Here is a 20,398-nt window from a genome sequence, read left to right on the forward strand (position 1 = left end):
CAGATTACTGGATTATACAAAGTGTGCTTTAAGCAATTAACATGAATGCATTTCATTTGTTTAACATATTGCTATAATATTATTAAATACATAGCTCAGTCCAGTGGTTAGATTATTTCATACTAAGTAGGACTATAACATCTTTTTTTACTTAAACAAATATTAAATTAATTACGTTTATTAGGAAAATAAATGACCTTGAATTCGCATAGGTGATACAAATAAAACTTTGTAAAAGTACAAGCCGAAGTTTAATATTTTTTCAAGCGTTTTTCGTTTTTATCGGAGATGTTTCATTATATAATTTAACCTTTCGCTCTGCAGATCGAATGATTTGATAGTAGATGCAGCTGCCTCGGAGTACATAGAACACCCCCCCCCCCCCCTTATTTTTGTAAATAAGAATAATTTGAATTTTGGTAATTTTTTTAAAATTACTAGGAGTTAAAATATAAATTTGGACCAAACCTGTTATTTTCATGCCTACACATATTTATTATTTCATTTATTTTTGTGGGTACTTCGTTTTTCATTTCAAAGTAACTTAACGGAAAACAAATTTAAAATAATGGTGCCGAATACGAAATTATATTAAAAGAAAGTACAATTAAAACGTTGTTCGGAAATAATAATTTTTTTTGCGAGATTTTTACAGTTTGTTAATACTCATCACGCTTCTCATTGGCGAATGTTGTTGATGACGTCAGACGCAGATTGTGCTGCTTGACCCGCCTGACCTCAGCGGTTCCAGCTCTGGTCAGACTGAACAACGCCACGCGATTGCACCATCAGCACCTGACGTCATCGGTCTCGTGAGCCAATCAAATGCCATATTCTTCATCTGCACCGTCGGTCCCGACTCATCAGACACGACTGCGTTTATTGTAGTTAATTGTGGCGAAATGTTCAACAAGGAAAAAAAAAAAAAAAAAACCAGGATCAATTCTGCATTGTACTAGCAACAAATTTGGTATAAACTGTTGTGTGGTGTGCTGTTTGTAATTCTTATATCACAAAAGAAACATGTTTTTAAGCAGTGAAACGACAAATTTTTCGCAAAAACTTGAATCAGATTGCAATTGGGAGGAGAAATGAGGTCGTCAAGGGTGACAGTACTGGCTGTGGCTCTGATCGATTGTTGAAACGATTCATGTGAGATAAATCCTATCTGAACTTTTCTCGAAGCGTTCTGAGTACGAATTTTAAAAAAATCTGCACGGAATCTTTGATTATTTTTTATTCCGCAACATTTCGTGGTCAGTTAATGCTCTGCTCCTTAATTTTAAGCATTTATTCATAATTGACGAATACAACTTACATGTTTTTTTGGGGATAGAACGCATGGGCCTCTCTGGTAAGTAAATTTAGGGGGGGGGGGGGGGGCTGATGTGTACTGATCCCTCCGCTAGAGAGTACGGTAAACATGCCACGAAACCATGAAATTCCAAAGAGAAAACAAGTTAGATAAAAACCATACCTTGTCGCTTCTGTTAGATAGGTACTTATTTATTCTTTGATGCAGTGTTCAAAGTTTACCACAAACTGAATAGAAACTTGCAATGATTCGAACCAGCATATAAATTTGTCCCTGTATCCCGTCCCTGTGTTCCCTCCACAAGGAATTTTGGAGGGGACATGTCCTCCCCATCCCCCCCGCCAGAGAGGCCCATGATAGAAGTCCCGTGAGTTACAATAGTTTGGGTAGCGTCCTGAAGTAACACATCACTTCTGCTTCTATTCGCCTTTTTTTACACACATTATTAGAGATACGGAAATTTCTTGCATTCGTTTAGTCGCAAGTGAGAATGCAAACCATCACACTCTCGCACTGCGTTAATGATTGGACCGCAGTTATTAGGACACGCCCTTCTACGACTGTGAGCCAACGATGTCCAACCAGGAGAGAATCAGGCAGTGCCAATTATTAACAAGAATAACAATATTCTCGCAAAAAAATCAACCAATGAAATAGCAAACATGGGTTGAGCAAACATATGACTTTGAATTCTACCCCGAGGCCAGACGAATCCTTGAAATTTCAGGGTCTCTACCCATTATATATATATATATATATATATATATATATATATATGACTTAAGAAGTATCTGTTGAAAATATTCGTGACAGAACAGCAGAGTCAAGAGAGGTATAGTTTTATATTTACAGACATAGCCCTTAAATAATCTAATGAAGGTAAAATATAAAAATTAATCAACATGAGGTGACCCCACCTTAACACTGCGGGAAATTTTCGCTTCAAATAACTTTTGATGAAAGGACGATAAATTGAGTATTAATTTAGATTTTCAGTGAGAGCCCACACGAACAAAATGGAACTGAACGAATAACTTGTTGGAAGAACAAAAGATAGCAGAAGGGTGTTATCTTGCGACAAGGCAGACAAGCTAAGCCCGTAACCACACACTTGTCTTCAAAACAAGAGCGACAACAGTAAGGTGTAGAGACTGTCGAGTTCAGGGCTGCGTCGAGTTGACATCTAGATCGCAACTGCCCGCATACAATCACCGACTACACTGCCATCTTCTATGTCTCTACAATTGAAGTAACGTGATCGAAAGTGCGTGACGATAGAATGTATTGAAAGAAATTGATTGTCAACGGTTTTTTATTTTTTTATTTTTATTTTTTAAATTTTGAACTTAGACACTAGATAACTATCAGCAAATCAGTCTTGCATAGTAGAGTATTAATAATAAACGATTCAAGCTTTTTGAATTGCCAGTATGCTCTATACAATTTCAGAGCGGTGAAATATTTTTTTGTTTATTTTGTAGACAGTTTTTTTCTTTACATTATGGATTACATAATGATACTTGCTAATTTCAATTTCTTCAGTTATTAATTTATGTATATGCCACTATTTATTGTTTAATTCATACGTTTAATTCTGTCATAAATATTTAAATTATTATTTAATTATACATATGAACGTTCTCTATGGATGCACAACACAATAGAACTACGGTAGGTAGCTACAGTAGCGCTATCTGTAGTGTCGAATTGAAGCACTACAAGGGTACATACCGGGCTACTCGTGCTGCTGTCCGCTGGTGCTGTGTGATGTGTCTCCTCCAGTCGCCGGCAGAGTACACGCGCGTCGACACAGCTGATTGGACGGCGCGGCGACACTCACGTTCCTCGTCGCCACAACAATCTGCCCCGAGCCCCGAACTATAGCGCGTCCCACACTTAGCAGTAGCACCCACTGTTGCCACATAGAGACAGGAAAAATTCGCGGATTCATTTCACGACAGCCTGAAATTCAAATACGTAGTTATACCTCAGTGCTGCCTTTGCTATTGGCTTACAACTCACCTGGACGACTCTGGGCCAGTGAGAAAACCTCAACTGAAGCTTTATCGAATAACAGGCCCTACGTTGGGACACCTTCACAAGACAGCAGCCAATGAGAGGGTGACATTTGACCGAGTGTGCGTAAAACTATAAAGTTCATCCTAGAGGTCATTGAACCCGCAAATTTTTCCGGTCCCTATTGCCACATTCATTCTACCGGCTTCTTAGCATTACACCATCTTAAATTGGAATAAAAATTCAATTTTACTTTTTGTTAATATTCATACGACAATAAATTATTGTCTATTGACCGTTTTATCATAGTTTTAGGCATCCTAACTTAAAAAAAATAATGTAATTCTTACACCAATTATTTTATTAGGTTAACAGGAGAAATTCTTTGTAGACAGTTAATAAAAAAAAAGCATTCCATTTATTATGTACTATGTTCAGACAGTGAAAAGTTTTAACATTAAATTATATAAACGATTTATTGATTAAAAAATGTAGAAACCAAGCGTCTTTCAGTTATGTGTGAACATTGTGTGTCCTTTTTCGACGAATGTATGTCCTTTTTGTCGAATGCGTGTTCAGCGTGTGTCTTTTGTCGAGTTTGTGTGTATTGAGTGTTCTTTTTGACGAGTGTGTGTCCTTTCCGTTGATATTGCATCGAAAAATCTGTAGTCAGGTCATGATTGGCTTCGTGGTTCGAAAACGTCTGGTCTATAACGCGTGACATTGTACATGAGCGGCTTAAAATGTTCGCCGAACATCTTAGAATTAGACCCCTCGGCTACTGACTTGTATGTGCCTGACCACCAAATGGACATTCCTGGCTAACCTACTAGTTGTGCCTGGCTATTGAACAGACATGCCTGACCACCAACTGGCTGTGCCTCGCCACCCACTGGACGTGCGTTCCTGAACATGCGTGCCTGCGGGCTGATTGCGAACACTCGCGCGCTCCGCCGAAACAACGTGCAGTATTTGGTGATCACGAACCACATGCGGCGTGTGTTTGTTTCCTCATGGTCCGACTGCAGTGGCGGCGAAAAACCATTAATATTGCCGACAAAAATGATTGTTTCTGAAACCAATAAAATATTTTTTTATATAATTAATGAATTTCTTGTACTTAAAATCATAAAATCTGGTGGTTAAATGTTATGAGTAGTGTGAGTAGATTAAATACAAATTTAGTAATTTTAAGACATTTTTTCCTCTGGCTATTCTGAAATCCTAGAGTGCCCCCTCCGAGGTGAACCTCTGGATCCGCCACTGTGTCCGAGGGACTATTGAGACACGGTCAAAGTTGGTGACGTTAAAAGAAAGCAACCACTGAATATTAAATGCGTGCGTTAAATAAACTATTTTTTTTTCCCTGTTGTTTCAAGCATTGAAGTATCTAACTGATACACACATAGTCTACGTACTCAAAGATCACGGTACTTACCGTCACAGAGTCATCAACAGTCGGAGTTTAACGGGGAAAAAAAAAAAAATGTCGTGTTGAGGCGGCTTCTTCCCGCGGCGGTCTCAGCGACCTCCGTGTGTTCAGTCAGCTCGCCGGGCCGGCGGGAGGCGGCTGACAGTCGCCTGTCGCGCGGCAGCTGACGGCAACTGACGGCCCAAGGCCGCGCCGTGTCGCGTGTGCGTGCCTTGTCCTCGGGCGACACCAGCGCGGTGTCTCCTCTTGGCGCGCAGTCTGCTACACACTGTGCCGTAACACTGGGGACGTACCACAACGCCGAAATACCACAACGCCGAAAACCATAACGCCGAATGCCAAATTGACTACAACGCCGACAGCTAGAAAACTGCTGTGTACCACAACGCCGAAATAGATTTCCGTCGAAAAAATGTCATTGCAGGACTGCCATAAAGGTTAGGTTAGGTAAGGTAAGGTAAGGTAAGGTAAGGTAAGACTAGGTTATGCTAGCCTAGGTTAGGTTAGGTTGTGATGTTTCGGCGTTAAGATACATTTAAGAAACACACACATTCATTCAGTTTTTTTTTTTTCATTTTGCTCCTGTGCCCCCCCCCCCCCCCTTCCCCTCAGCAACATTTTTCGGCGTTACTGTATTTCGGCGTTGTGCTACACAGCAGTTTTCTATCTGTCAGCGTTGCGGTCAATTTGGCATTCGGCGTTATTGTACGTTCGGCGTTGTGGTAACGACCCCACCAGCGACGTGACTGAGCGAGGTATCTTTGACATCACAGACGAACACATCCAATCTTTAAATAGCAGACAAAAGTTTGAATGTGCTGCTTGTTTCTCTGCGGGTTTATGTTTATATATATTTTTTTGTCTTATTTATTGCATTCTGGAAATTTTTTACACGTCAAACAGTGCAAAAAAACTGCAGTGGCGTATGTCCAAAAAAAATCGCATTAAAACCAAATTACCCATTGATTAAATCATTTGAGGAATGATTGGACAACAATGAATAAATATCTTGAAAACATATTGATTGTATGATAAATATGTCCAAAGTAATGTGTTACAATTCCGTAAAGCAATTGCTATCACTAGCGAAGAGACCTGAACCAATGAAAAGATGTTGAGACACAACCCGAAAAGCGCGAGGTACAGGAACGCCACGCCGGCGCCCAGAGGTCGCTCGCGCGTCGAGATAAGCCCGAGGTCACCGGGGCGCATGACGTCACCGGCAGTGACGCTGCTGGTAGCGTGTCTCACGCAACATCTCGCACACACATGGCTAGAGACCGGACAAATTCGCGGATTCATTTCGTGATAGGCTAAAATTCAAACACGTGAACAATTCTGCTGGTTGGCTCGCGGTTTAACTGGAGCTCTCTGGGCCAATGAGAGACTATCGACCAAAGAAGCCTCGAATCACAAGCTACCTAGTGGAGACGCCTCACAAGTTAGCACCCAATGAACACGCGTGTTTGCTTGAGAAATGCAGAGGATAATGGAGGCTATCCTAGAGGTCATTGAATCCGCGAATTTTTCAGGTCTCTACACATGGCCCCTCGCCCCGAGCCGGTGATTTCAATTTTAATTATTATATTTTGTTTGTCCTGTGTTCTGTTAAAAAAAAGTCATTAATTAATGGGAAGATGAAAATCTAAATTTTCAATATCTCGTAACTTAATGTGTTGAACGTATTTCAATTCACGAATTCGTATTAGAAAACAACTTTCAAATATTTTATTGCCACGTATAGTGATGTGATTGTCCCGGAAAATTTGATCTCAGGCATTTTGTAAAAATGACCCGAGGATAATTTATCAGGAAATAATATCAAAATATCCTGGGATGAATTAGCAAAACCATTGTCGAAATTTTAAGTGACAGGTTTTTGAAAGAGTAATTTTTTCAAACGTTCCGCGGGGGAGCGCCTCCACACAAAGAAGTAACACGGGGGGCGGGGGGGGGGGGGGGTAGCGGCTCACGACGGCGCCCAAGAGATGCTGCCGTGCAGATCGCTACTGGACCGAGGAGAGAGTCGCTACTCAGCACTGTGAGTAGCGCTCTTATTTGCTTCGGAGATCAGCGGACTGTGCGGTGTTTATCGGCAACCTAACAACTACCTCAATGCCGCTAACTTTTCCAAAGTAAACGTTGGCTGAAGTAGCTTGTGTCCTTGGCAAATACTTCACCGACGTTTCGGGTCGACATTGCAGTTCGCCATCATCAGGGAGCAGTTACCTACTACAACCCAGAAGCCAAGCTACTTCAGACGATGGTCGTGAAAGCCTGCGAACATTAGTAAATGTTGGCTACCTAGATTTTTTATTTATTTATTTTTTATGGTTCGTTACTGGGAATATTCACCATTAAATGTGTCGGATCATATATTTTCCAATACGGAACAACCGAAACACTATGCATGAAACTGCATGGCTGCAAAGTATGGGCGTTGAAAAACCATAACTTCACCATACACCCGAGCACATGCCTGCATCATGGCAGCCATGCTTATTTCATTGCTACCAAGATTCAACATTAACAATAAAATTCCCCAAAGTATTATAATTTGCCATTGTACTCAATACGCCACTCCGTTAATAAGCCATTCCATTAATTCTGAGCTAATAGTGTATCTAAAATTATCTTTCATTTAAGTCATTATGTTTAAGATATTTCTATGTTTTTTTTTAGATTTAAAACTTAATTTTTTATGTTGGCATTTCTCAACCGCACAGTTTTATAACTGGCCATATTCCGCCTGTTCAGTTGCTCCCCCTGGTTCATTGGCTAACTGCCGCGAGGGGGCGTGTCCTGCTCTCGTAATCATCACAATCATCATCCATTTCCACCTTCATTGAACAACGCTACTTCGATGCTAGCAGTTCTACAATTACTCTGAATTCCTTGGGCGAAAATGACGGATGGTCCAACGTACAAAAATTACCGCCTGGAGCAGTATTGTTTGATAAGTGCTCAAAATTACGAAAAGTCCCTTCGCTCACTTCAATTAAACCTTTCACCCTTTGCAAGCTCTGTCACGCTTCAGTTGCAGACAAACTAAACGGAGAGACATGCTTTTTTTTCGAATTTAAAAAGAAGAAACCAAGAAAAGGTTGCCAGCATCTTGGAGAGGTAATAAAAGAATGGTTATTTTTTACCCCTGAATAAGCTGCAATACCACAATGTCTGTAGCAAAATGTTTCGTTTTTTAGTCATTCTATAGGCGGATAAGTAACTTAAATGTGTAGGGATAGTGGTAGCTCAAAATAAAATCAAGAATTTTAACACTTGTTGCATTTTAATCAGGAGCACTGGATACATCAAAGTAATAATACTGTTCTCATTGTGGCTTAGTTTACATAAAAGTTAAAAAGACACAACCACAGGTACAATAATCTAGCACTCATAGTGCAACTAGCAATCACAACCGTGCCTGATAAGTCAACTATCTGGGTTCGAGCCCAGGTTAAGCAAACACAATTACAATGATATTTAATGATTGCATCCAGAGAACATATTTTCTCACAAACAGTTACACATAATTACAACATATCTCGATAAAATACGAATAACTATCACTCCACACTAAAAAAAGTTATAAATAAGTACTCTTATCTAAAATTACAAACACCATACAAAACATTCTCTGAAATATTTATATTAAATGTTTTTACTCGACTCAGGCATTGAAAGCAAGTACTTGAAACTGTGTAGAAAGATTTCTTCGCACCATCATATATTGATTAGCATAAAACAATGTCGGTTTATTTTATTTCAATGAATTTAGCATTTAAAAAAGTAACTCCAGGCGAGTTTCACGCCAGTTTGAAGAATTGTCAATTAACAAGTCACGGGAACTGAGAAGAAAATAAATAGCGATTTCTTTAAAAGAATCCCTTTTTTGTTTATTTCAAAATTGAGAGAAGCGGGAAATAATTATTTGTAAAAATGTATATTTTTAAATCGGTTTACTTTTCGTCGGCTTCACTGAAAACCATTTAAATTCATTTTAAATTGACCATTTCAGGCTAACATATGACTCCGCTCAGATTGTTTCCAACCCAAGCACTGGCGAGCCATCCTAACTGATATTACATTTTTTAGTTTGAATAATTCTAGAACAAGACCACAAAGAAAAAATTGATACAGTTAACCATATAAATATCTGAATTTCGAAAGAGCTGAAAAATTAAATACAATAAATATTGAAAATGATGGTGCGAAAAGGCTGCAATCTTCAATCTTTCAAGATAAAATGTTCGGTTAGACCTTAAAACAGTAACAACTGCCTCTCGGGATATCAGACATTAGGGAGAAACATAATTGAAGTCATTACAAAATATTCATTGGACATTAAGGGGCCCGCATACCTAGGCACACATACGGTGTGCAGAGCTTCAGGAAAAACAACGCGATTTCAAAACTACTCAATATATCCGAGTGAGGCCTATTTACGAATAGCATTTAAGAGTTCGCTGAGGACCGAAAAGTACTTTTAATTACGGATTATGTTTTTACTGTATTTTTAGAAGCGTTAAAATGCCTAAAACGCGTGTTTTCAGAGTAATTTTTAGGCATAAAACAATCAGTAGAGATTATTGAAAGCACTTAAGGGGCTTGCATAACACACTTATCTTCATTTCTCCGCCATATAATGTTACGGTCACCGCTCAAATTTCACAGTTATCCTGTGACGACGAGACGAATGCGCGCCAGTTCAGAGACTTGTGCTTAGAGGCTATACCGCGCTGGAAGCACCAGCGAGCGTCGCGCTTATCACCCCGCCTCACTAACACACACACACCCCTGACGAGGCGGGCCCCTTAACAATGCCAAACTTTTATCTGTGCTTAAAAAAGTTTTTTTTTGACCACTATATATTTTACCGTCACCACAGCACGTTTGTTACGGAGAATTTCCACACATTTTGTGGCAGCCACCACGACTTTATTTTCCAGAGTGACCGTCTCAGACAGTGAATTCCAGGGAGCATCAGGCAGAATCACTGGCCGAGCTCACAGAAGCCACGGGCATGAACAGCATCGCTGCTAACTAACACCTAACACACAGTTATTGTCAAGAAGGTACACAATTATCGTGTAAAGCTGTACGCGGTTATTGTCAACGTGGAAGACATGGATGAGATTGTTTGCTGGCGGCTCGGGGCAAGAGGCGGGGGACTAACTTTATTTTCCCTGACTTTTCCGAGAATACTGTTTCAGTGCATGAAATGTACTAACCATTTTTCACGTCCCGATAACCTAAAATCGTCATTACGAAATATGCTCTGGGCAAGTCACGTGCAAGCACAATGAAAATGGTTGTTGTTTTGACTCGTGTCTCACGCCAGTCGCTGCAAGTATAAGTGAGGCACGTCTTGGTCCGGGTTAAAAAGTATGTAAATTATATTTCCTCTTTAAACCTATATCGTTTTATGTTTTAATCAACTGCAAGGTCATTTTTATTAAATTCTACGTTTAATTTCACGACGAACAAACTTCGTCATTAAATGTGTAATTACGAAAAAGCGTAAAACATTCTCGACGATCTTGAAGTTAAATAGCAAACATGTATAAAAGTTATAGTTAAAATAATATCTTCGTTAAAGTAATAAACATATTTGAATTAATTAGTGCAAATAAAAGTAAATTAATCAATTAAATTGAAGATTTCATTTCACTCCTTCTTTGTATCCATACAAAATAGTGATAATTCAATAAAAATGATTAAATTTTATTCATAAAAGTATGCAATCATTTCATTAATGTTTTTTTATGACGTCACGTTAAACTATCGTCCGTAAACCGACTTTACAGATAACAATTTTTTTTTATTTAAATGCATATTATGTTGGCAAATCACTCAGGCTTAATTATCGCTAAGCACAACTTTTGTCGGTTTCTGTCAGTTAAAACAAACATTTTTCCCAGGAGATGCGACGTGCTGTGAGACCTCAAGGCTCGAATGAACTACAGTAATTAGCTCCGACACACAAGTACAGTCGTCCCAAGCGTCTTGCCTCCGATACAAGTGCATGAGGTTATCTTACTACATTCACAGACTGTCCAGGCAGCATGGCCCCGGTACAGTCGTGTCCGACGAAAGGATAAGAGAGTCGCAACAGCCCGCCGGGGTGGACTGCGAAGGCTGCTCGCTTTGACTGGCTGCTGCCTCGGATTGATACGTGCTCAGTGTTGTGGGGCAAGACACAGCACTCGTCTGATCCAGCCCTTCGGGCCCTTCAGACCATTCAGGCTCTTCAGACCTTCAGACCATTCAGGCTCTTCAGACCATTCAGGCTCTGCAGACCCTTCAAACATTCAGGCTCTTCAGACCCTTCAACCCTTCCGACTCTCAGACCATTCAGGCTCTGCAGACCCTTCAAAAATTCAGGCTCTTCAGACCTTTCAGGCTCTTCAGACCCTTCAAACATTCAGGCTCTTCAGACCCTTCAAACATTCAGGCTCTTCAGACCATTCAGGCTCTTCCGACCCTTCAGACCCCGATCACTGGAGTGACCAAATTATGCACGAACAACCCGGCTGAGCGAACAAGAGGAAACACTGTTCTTGCAAATTTCAGAGAAGGAAAAGTCCTTGCATCAAACTGTATTCAAATCTAACATTTTATTTTTTTCAAACTCGTAAACTTAGAGAAGTATTTTTTATGACTACCAGAATTATGTTTTCCTGAATAATTATAAGGTGCCTGTATTCAAAGTACACGTAAGATGGACGCTATCGTTTCAAAATGATCGCGGTTTTTTATTTTAACGTTTGAATTTATGCGTTCATATTTTGTAACTTATCCTTGACGCACAACTGTAAGACTATCTTATCCTTTCGTGACATGTTTGAAAAAAAAAAGTTATTTACCTTGTGTATACATCCAGTGAACACTACGTTTGAGAACTTAAGACTAAGAAGTACATAATTATGAACTACATTTAAACACAGACTCATACAATATTATATTCAAGAGTATTTGCTAATGGATAGTGGTACAGAGATCTCTGCTGCTTAACCCTAACCCATGTTTGATGGGAAAATAGATAACCAACCATTTCGAAAACATGGTCTAAGTCTGGGATTCCTTTATGTGTTGTAAAGATGTTACCAATAAAACCATCTTGCAAGATGAAACGGGGGAAACGTATCCTTTGTAGACATAACAGAACAGAAGCCTGTGTTTGGGGGTGTTTAATTAAGATTTCGGAGATGTGCCATTGTCACACACGCTAGGCCAGGGGCGCAACAACAGGGAGGGGGGGCAAGGGTATTTTGCCCCCCCCCCTTCTGAAACCTTGAAGTGGGGGAAAACAGGGGCAAAGAAAGTGCTGTGTAATCAATTTTTAGATAATAAAACTACTTAAATAGAACCATTTTCCACCTTGAAATACAAATTTTCCCTGGGGAGGACCCCTGGACCCCCCGCTACAATAGGGGGGATCGATGATTCTTTATAAAAAGGTATATTGTCCCCCTTTGGAAATTGAGTTGTTGCGCCCCTGCGCTAGGCATTGCAACTCAAAAGTGCGCCAGTACGAAAACGTTGTGCAGGAGAGGAGTGTGTTAAGACGCAGAGACGAGGATGACGTCACCGAAGGACGCGCAATTGTCCACTCTACTTAGCGCCGCGCTCCGACACAGGGTGTTACCTCGGGTCGTTATCACCAGATGCCGTGACGCGCCGTGGTGTTTTCTGTTCGGGCTGGGTGTGCACACCCAGGTACACGGACATTATTATTCAACGTTACTTCCTGTATTTCAGCACCTTGTTACCGAATGAAGACTTCTGGTAGTAACCTCTCAGTTTATCGTGCACAAAAAAATATCTGCCCTACATTCTAAGATAGAAGTTTTTCAACCTGTAGATCGAAATCTGTGAGTCAAATATCGTGGAATTTGCCCCCCTGGATACACACATTTCCTATCACTGGCCAGTGATTGTTATCAAGATCACTAGACAGTTATCAATATCACTGGCCAGTGATTGTTATCAAGAGCACTGAATAACGGATGTTATCAAGATGTGACAGTTGTAAATGCTTGGATTTGTTATGGCGGTACAGAATATCACTTTTTTCATAGTATTCCGAAAAAAAAATTTGAAGTCTTTGATGTACACCATTAAATAAGAATACTGAACATTCGGTAATGGCTAGATAGAGTAAACAATTAAAATCGCTACAACGTTGTTGGCGTGGCTATACATGTATCACGTAGGACTGAGCAGAAGATAGTTACTTTGGCCATCATCGTTTTATTCTTTTAAGTGATAACTTTCAACTCCACAGTTTTAATAAGGTTAGTACCAGTGACCCTGCCTCTTCTTCCATGACTAAGAAGCCATGAGACAGCGCTTAGGCCGTTTACAAACAAAAAAACACGGCATTAGTTTCCATAATATCTCTGTACCACTACCCTCTAGCACATCGCTATTTTGCTTTATATTTTACCATCACTGTAGCGACATTGTTATATGCATGCGCTAGAGCTGTTCAGTTTTTCGTTGTCTTTCCCTCGTTGAATATTCTCCCAGGACATTCGGCCAACTGCGAGACGTAGCTCGTTAAGATACCGTCAACCTCTTTCGGGCTTACCTGATGGTTAAATATAAAGCACAACTACAGTAATACATAACTACAGCATATTCAGCAATAGCATGGCTGGGATACTCCTCCTACAATACAATAACAAGCCACATAGCATACACAATTAACATTACATGCCAAATTTTTAGAAATCTGCGCAATCACGAAGCTGATTGCAGCGTAAAACAATACAATATTATTGTCTATGAATTGACAGCATTTGTAATCATTTTCATTTTCTGAGAATTGACGTGGTAATCTCACAGTCAAGTTTGTTTATTTGTATCTGAATTGACATTGAGTCTTCGAGTTAATACCTAGGTGAGCTGGTACTCAAGCAACTCTAGCTCGCAACAACCGTCAACAAAGTCGGGAGTCAGCAGACACGCGCGCGGACCCGTGATTGCGTGTCCTGCTGTCTTCACGAGATGGTTTTTCACCGCGAGAATCACATTGTTAGGGACTAGAAAAATTCGTGGTTTCGATGACCTTTAGTATAGACTCCACGATCCTCTATGTACGCGGGGGAAATTACACCAGCTCATTGGCTACTGACTCGTGACACCTGCTAAACTGGGATGCTTGTGATTAGATACTTCTTACGCTGAGGGTCATTCATTGGCTCACAGTCCTCCAGGAAAACTGTGTTCCAATCACTGAAGCGGCGATAAGTTACACGCACTTGGATTCTAGCCTGTCGCGAAATGAAAACGCGAATTTTTCCGGTCTCTACACATTGTCAATAATTACGAGTCTGCTGGCGCCTGGAGGAGGCTGCAACCCAACCTCGAGGCATGTACAGCGTGTTGCCTGCCAGCAGGCGTTCCGGTGATAGGAGGGAACAAGGACCTGTCAACGCAGCAGCAATAGGCGAGGCGATCGTGCAGTGGCTCACCGTTGCCTTTCGCAGTGCCGAGGTGAAGGGGAACACACAAAACTCGGTCGGGAAGAGGACATAACATGAGCTCCAGCCAAGGAGGCGACAGGCCTTCGGTAGCGTTGAGACATCACAGGGATTGAAACTAACGGCGATGCCAACTTGCCCTCCTGTACCACCCTGAAGCTTGAATTTCTTTTTGGGCACAACCTTCATTGTTATTGTCTAGGGATACAAGGCAGGGCAGTCTCCTCCCCCTCCCCTTCGTAGCCAATGAGCATGCATGTGTACAGTGTCCAAGGCCCCCCCCCTCCCAAGTAAATCAAATAATGTAATCACAAATACATCAGCAAACATTGGCAGCTGTCATCATCTCATTTTGTGAATAATGCTCAGGTCAGAGCCGCAGCTAGGTAGGGGGAAAAAGGGGGAGGGGTGTCTGGTGGTCCCGATCCTCCCTTCCGGAATTAAAAATAATAATGCGAAAACACATTTAGAAAATAACATCAACTTAGCTACATAAGGTTACAAACATATCATTATGGAACTACTATTGTTTCATTCCAGTTCGCACATGTGTGTTTAATGTATTTATAACTTTTCTTAACGAAATCAAACAATTTACTTAAAAAAAGTATTAAAACAAATTAAAGAAAAAATAAAATGTCAAATTTACTTTTCTCGAGCAAAATCTTTACTGAAAAATTCTATGTGTATTAGTTGGAGTACTAAAAAAGTCTACTTTTCCATGTGATTTCAGTGCGACAATTTTCTTTTTAAAAATATTAAAATTCAATTATAAAGAGTTCTCACTCGTTCTCACTCAACAAAATCCTGGTTCCTGCCCTGCTCGAGGTCATGTGTAAGTGATATGCTTGCTACACTTCTGGACACAAGGCTTCTGCAATACAGTCATCACGCTATACTTCTGTCTTGTCTTAGGCAATTAACCTACCTAACAATTTAGGCTATTAATCCAACACGCTAGTCAAATGCGACATAGGATACACTATTCCTAAAACGTGAAACACTGACGCATGTTTCAGGAACTTTATTTTTTTTACTTCGGGCAGAATTAAAGTTTGGATTATTTGTACTTTACCTATAAACAATTTATTGTCTGCACAAGGAAGTTCGTGGATATGTGAAAACACAGATGTATTATATACATACAGGCTTTAAAAAAAATACAGTACATTATCTTATGTATGTCGTCATTGTTGCCTGAGTATCAATGACATATTTCTAAAGCTACATTAACCTACTTATTGTCATTTTATACATTATTTTATAACCGATAGAAAAAATAAATCTTACATAACCGTCGCATTTTTACATCACAATAAATCAATATTGGGATGATAAGCAACATTGCGTTTTTTTTTAAGTAAAACTTCTTAAAATAATTGTTTGAGAACCAGCTTTCTTTTGTTACTTACTAGGACATGCAAATAACCATTTCTTATGGTAAGCAGTGCACGTCAAAAACCATCATTTTATATAAATGTATATTATAGTATTATAGTAAAACATATTTAGACTCATTATTGATGGTTACTGCGTTTTTAACAAATTACATCTGAGTGACTTTTCAAAACATAAATTTATAAGAACATTTATCATTTAGTCACTACTTGTATAATATAAAAAAAACATAGTTTATGTTTGGTACAATAATTTTTATAGTAAACTGGTTAAACATTACCGTACTGAAACAATCGTTCAAAAAAAATGTCAGAGAAAACTCGAAATATGTTTTTTTTTCTTGATTGAGAAACAACAGGTAATTGGATGAAAACCGAAGCAATACACTACCATTGGTAAGCACATTTCATTAAATAGAAGCAGTTATTGGGATTTGATCGTTGTTTACTACACGTACAATAAGAATGTTCTTATATAATTTTTTTATTAATACTAAAACTATCACCACTCCCCCAAATTAGGCCCGTAATGATTTCTGTCCTGTATTTTACGATATATGAATTTTATTATGTATTACTTAGGTCTATATCTTCAAAGCAATTAGGAACAAAATACATAATTATTTTCAAACAGTCTTTATTAGTCAATATGTGTGATTCTAATGTCCCAAAACATACGAGGATTTTTTTTCTGTGTAGCGCTAAATAACTGCTTCAGAAAAATCTAATTGCAGAAGTTATTCTTTGAAAACAGATCGCATATTACCATATTATGCTAAGTTATATACCAGTTTCATATATTTTGTGTTAAATGTAAAACTGATGACATTTTCTCATTTGAAAAGTTATACGACTGTTAATCTTACACATTTACGAATCGCCAAATCAAGTAATTCCCCCTATCGCTCTCTTATCTTGTCAAATATCCGTTTTTTTCCCGAAACCATATTTAATACGTCTTGTTTTTTTCTCTAGCTGTGTGTTTTATTTTTGTTTGCGGAGAAGTGACTCAGTGAACACTCGTCTGCGGGCAGTACGCTCCTCTGGGATAATATACATGTTTGTGCCTTAGTAATCGTGCCATAAGGCTCATCTAAAACAGAAACACTTCGTAATTTATGCATTAGCAATTGTGTCATAGGCTCATCACTCACAGAATCATTTAGTAATTTATTCTTTCCGTGTTTTTTCTTAAAAGCTTTTGTTTTAAGCTTTATCTAGTTTTCTAAGCTATTGTCAAAGAAAGCATACTTAGTTACACATACATAAAATATATTTGAAATTATTTTTTTCATTTATTTGATTTTTAATTCCTTGTGTCGGGTATAAATAACGTATGTTGGTGAAAGGTCGTTACCCAAAATCAAATCGATGTGTTGAAGTCATAAGCTGGTCATGAAAGGTTTCCTTGCCAGCGACTTAACGAATTCTAACACCTTACGCACACATTGGCGCACTTCACAAGATATGTTTGATTTCTATAGTTCTTGGTTTGTGTTAGTGTGACTTAAATTTTTTCAAATATTAATTCTGTTTGTGTCATGTAACTACGTATTATGGAAAAATATATCGGCCTATTTGAAGAAGAAAAAAATCATATTTGATATGTTTTGATACGTACACAGTGGAAGATATGTATTTTTAAATAATGACAATCACAGGGAAATCTCTGAATAATAACCTACAAAATAACATTGAACGCTAACTGTTAAATACTACTACCTTTCGCTTATGAAAGTATAAGGCTTGCTCTTCTGGAAAAAAAATATATAAAGCTCCCCGCATTAATACATATTTTCATAATATAAACAAAATTGGCCTATAGAGGTCCCTCACGTTTAGCAAAACAGGCGTGTTTGATCACTTACGCATATTTCTTTTACCTGTTGGTAGAAGAGACGTTAAAGATACCTCATGACCTACAGGAATAAAAATGCTAGTCATCACGAATGTTAAAAGATATTTTTAAAAGCATTATTGTTTGTTGTTAGCCAAATGATTTCCTATATTCAATGTGAAATGCGGTGAGTAATTTAGATAAAATTAGGCATACGTCAGGAATAACTGACACCATGTCCTTAAAATATAAAATTTAAAAATATAAAATGTAACTGAATACATTTTTTACAGCAAGAAAATTTTATATAGGAGAAAACCACACAGTTCCATAGAGTAAGTAGTGTATACTTTAAATCCCCATGGCTTCAGATTTTAAAGAAAATACAAATAGTGTTTGAACTTGAGGAGCAAACCTTAACCTTTACTCAACATACAACAAACTAATGACAGTCTTAAAAAAAATCATTTCATGATTAATATATATTTTGTAGCATTCAGAGTTTTAACATCATAAATCAGAGAAAAACGACGGTTCGTTTCAGCCATCCCACGTGCTTGAAAGGACAGTAGTTGAGATGGCTTCCGACGAATTTGACTTTTTTTTTACTCGGCAATGTAAATAATTTGCATTTCGATTTGTTGTGAATTAGTTAGGGACCGGAAAATTTCGCGGATTCGATGACCTCTAGGATAGCCTCCATTATCCTCTGCACATCTCAAGTAAACACGCGTGTTCATTGGGTACTAAATTGTGAGTCGTCTCCACTGGGTAGCTTGTGATTCGACGCTTCTTTGGTCGATAGTCTCTCATTGGCCCAGAGAGCTCCAGTTAAACCGCGATCCAATAGCAGAACCAGCAGAATTGTACACATGTTTGAATTTCAGCCTTTCACGAAATGAATCCGCGATTTTTTTTCCGGTCCATATGAATTAGTTAGGAATAATTCATAAAAAAAAAGGGGTTTGTTCGGTCGATCAAGCCGCCGGGCTTGTAAACGGGAGGAAGATGGAGACTGCTGGTGGTTCTGAGGCCACGTGGTCACTACCTGGCCTGCGGTGCGCACTGCCGGGACACCTCCAAGGGCGGCTCGTGTCGGGGCGGCGGGAGACGGCAGGAGACGGGGGCTCAGCGCACCACCACGCGGTCGGCCCGGGCCCGCGGGGGACAGGTCTGGTGCTGGCGCAGGTGCCGCAGCAGCTGCGCGCGCGCCTCGAAGCTGCAGCCGCACAGGTCGCAGTACAGGATGTGCAGCTTGAGGTGCCGCGCCAGGTTGCACGGCTGCGTGAACACCTTGTCACACAGGTAGCAGGTGCGGTCCCGCGGCGCGGCGGCGGGCCGGTGCGCTAACCGCGCGTGCTGGTTGCACTCCTCGCGCGAGTCGAATAGCCGCGGGCAGGCGCCGCACGGCACGGCGGCGGCGTCCAGGTGCGAGCGGCAGTGGCGCCGCATGTTGGAGCGCAGCGAGAAGGTCTTGTCGCAGTAGCGGCAGGCGTGGCTGGCGCGGCCCGTGTGCAGGCGCAGGTGCGTGGCGAGCGAGCCCGAGTGCGCGAAGGTGCGGCTGCACACGCGGCAGCTGTAGGGCCGCTCGCCCGAGTGCGTGCGCGCGTGCACGGCGAGCTGGCGGCGCGTGGCGAAGAGCCGCGGGCAGCAGGGGCACGCGTGTCCCGGGGCGGCCAGGTGCGCGCGGCAGTGGCGCGCCAGCTGGGAGCGCGCGCACGCCTCGCCGCACAGCGGGCAGGCGCAGGGCTGAGGGGCGAGCCCCGGGTGCGCGGAGCGGCGGTGCGCGCGCAGCAGGGCCCGGGAGGGCAGCCACAGGTCGCAGTCGCGGCACGGCAGGTGGTTGCCGCCGCGCGCGTGCCCCGCCAGGTGGCGCCGCAGCGCGCGCCGGTCAGTGAAGGGCCTGGCGCACACTGCGCACTCGGCGATGTCGGCGCCGGCGTGCAGGCGCAGGTGCAGGCGCAGCGCCAGGCGCTGGTGGAAGCGGCGGCCGCACGCGGGGCAGGGGAAGGCGCGGCCGTCGTGCGCCGGCAGGTGGCGGAGGAGCGCCGCGGGGCCCGGGAAGGAGGCCTCGCAGGCGGAGCACTGCAGGCCCTGGCCGCCCGGGTCGGGCCCCGGCAGGTGGCGGGCCAGCACGTGGTGCACCAGGGCCGCGGCGGTCTGCAGGGTCTCGCCACACGAGCCGCAGCGGCGGCGCGCCGGCCCCAGGTGCTCGGCGATGTGCGCGCGCAGCGAGGTCTTCAGGCGGAACCCCTGGCCGCACAGGTCGCACAGGAAGGTCTCGCCGCGCGGCGCCGGGGTCTGCTCTTGGGGGCCCGCCCCGAACAGCCGGCCGAAGCCCTGCGCCTGGGACTGCGCCCCCGCGTGGATCTGCGACAGCTTGGTGCGCATGGCCTGCAGGCTGTCGTCTCGGATGTCCAGGTCGTCGGCGTCCAGGTCGCCGTCGAAGGGCGGCATGAGGCCGGGCGAGGGGAAGCCGCTCTCCGTCTCGTGTCGCCGCACGCTCTGTATGAGCTGCAGCAGCTCGTCGCTGCAGGCGGGCGCGGCCCGCGGCTCGCCCGCCATGCCTCCATGCCCGCTGCAACACTGTCCCGCCATGCCTCCATGCCCGCTGCAACACTGTCCCGCCATGCCTCCATGCCCGCTGCAACACGCGGCCAGCGCGCTCGCCTTCACCCTGCCTTCACCCTGGTCGCTGCCCGCAGTTCCCCAACCTGTGGGGCTGCTTCCGTCTAGTGAGACAGGCCTGGCATAGCTCGAGTGGCGAGGCCTCCTCGCTTCCTCACTTCCTCGCTTCCTCGTCCCCTCGCTTCTTTGCTCCCTCGTTCCCTCACTGCTGATCACTGCTAACTAGCTACTTATTTTTATTGGAGCATTTGGTACATCACCAACTGCTTGTTTGTACTTGGCTGA

General features: G+C 42.1%; 2 protein-coding genes across 4 annotated transcripts in view; both read right to left on the minus strand.

Moving 5' to 3' along the window:
* The window catches only part of LOC134536223 (sodium/hydrogen exchanger 9B2-like), a 30,895-nt gene extending 25,865 nt beyond the window's left edge, over window positions 1-5,030 (minus strand). Inside the window, exons 1-2 of one of the 3 annotated variants that reach the window (XM_063375893.1) lie at window positions 4,770-5,030; window positions 3,047-3,176 (exon numbers count right to left, since the gene is read on the minus strand). The gene's annotated coding sequence lies outside the window, so the exon portion shown is untranslated. The remainder of the gene's footprint in view (window positions 1-3,046; window positions 3,177-4,769) is intronic. The other 2 variants (XM_063375896.1, XM_063375895.1) reach the window with 2 other exon arrangements.
* Window positions 5,031-18,613: 13,583 nt separating this feature from the next.
* On the minus strand, window positions 18,614-20,050 carry LOC134536355 (zinc finger protein 501-like). Its single transcript, XM_063376107.1, has one exon. It carries the CDS (start codon window positions 20,048-20,050, stop codon window positions 18,614-18,616), a length of 1,437 nt encoding a protein of 478 aa, XP_063232177.1.
* Between the last annotated feature and the right edge of the window lie 348 nt (window positions 20,051-20,398).

The sequence above is a fragment of the Bacillus rossius genome, chromosome 10, assembly GCF_032445375.1.
Source record: "Bacillus rossius redtenbacheri isolate Brsri chromosome 10, Brsri_v3, whole genome shotgun sequence".
NCBI classification, from domain to species: Eukaryota; Metazoa; Arthropoda; class Insecta; order Phasmatodea; family Bacillidae; genus Bacillus; species Bacillus rossius.

Coding starts and splice junctions, on each gene's coding strand:
- LOC134536355 (XM_063376107.1), bottom strand. CDS start 20,050: ATGGCGGGCGAGCCGCGGGCCGCGCCCGCCTGCAGCGACGAGCTGCTG.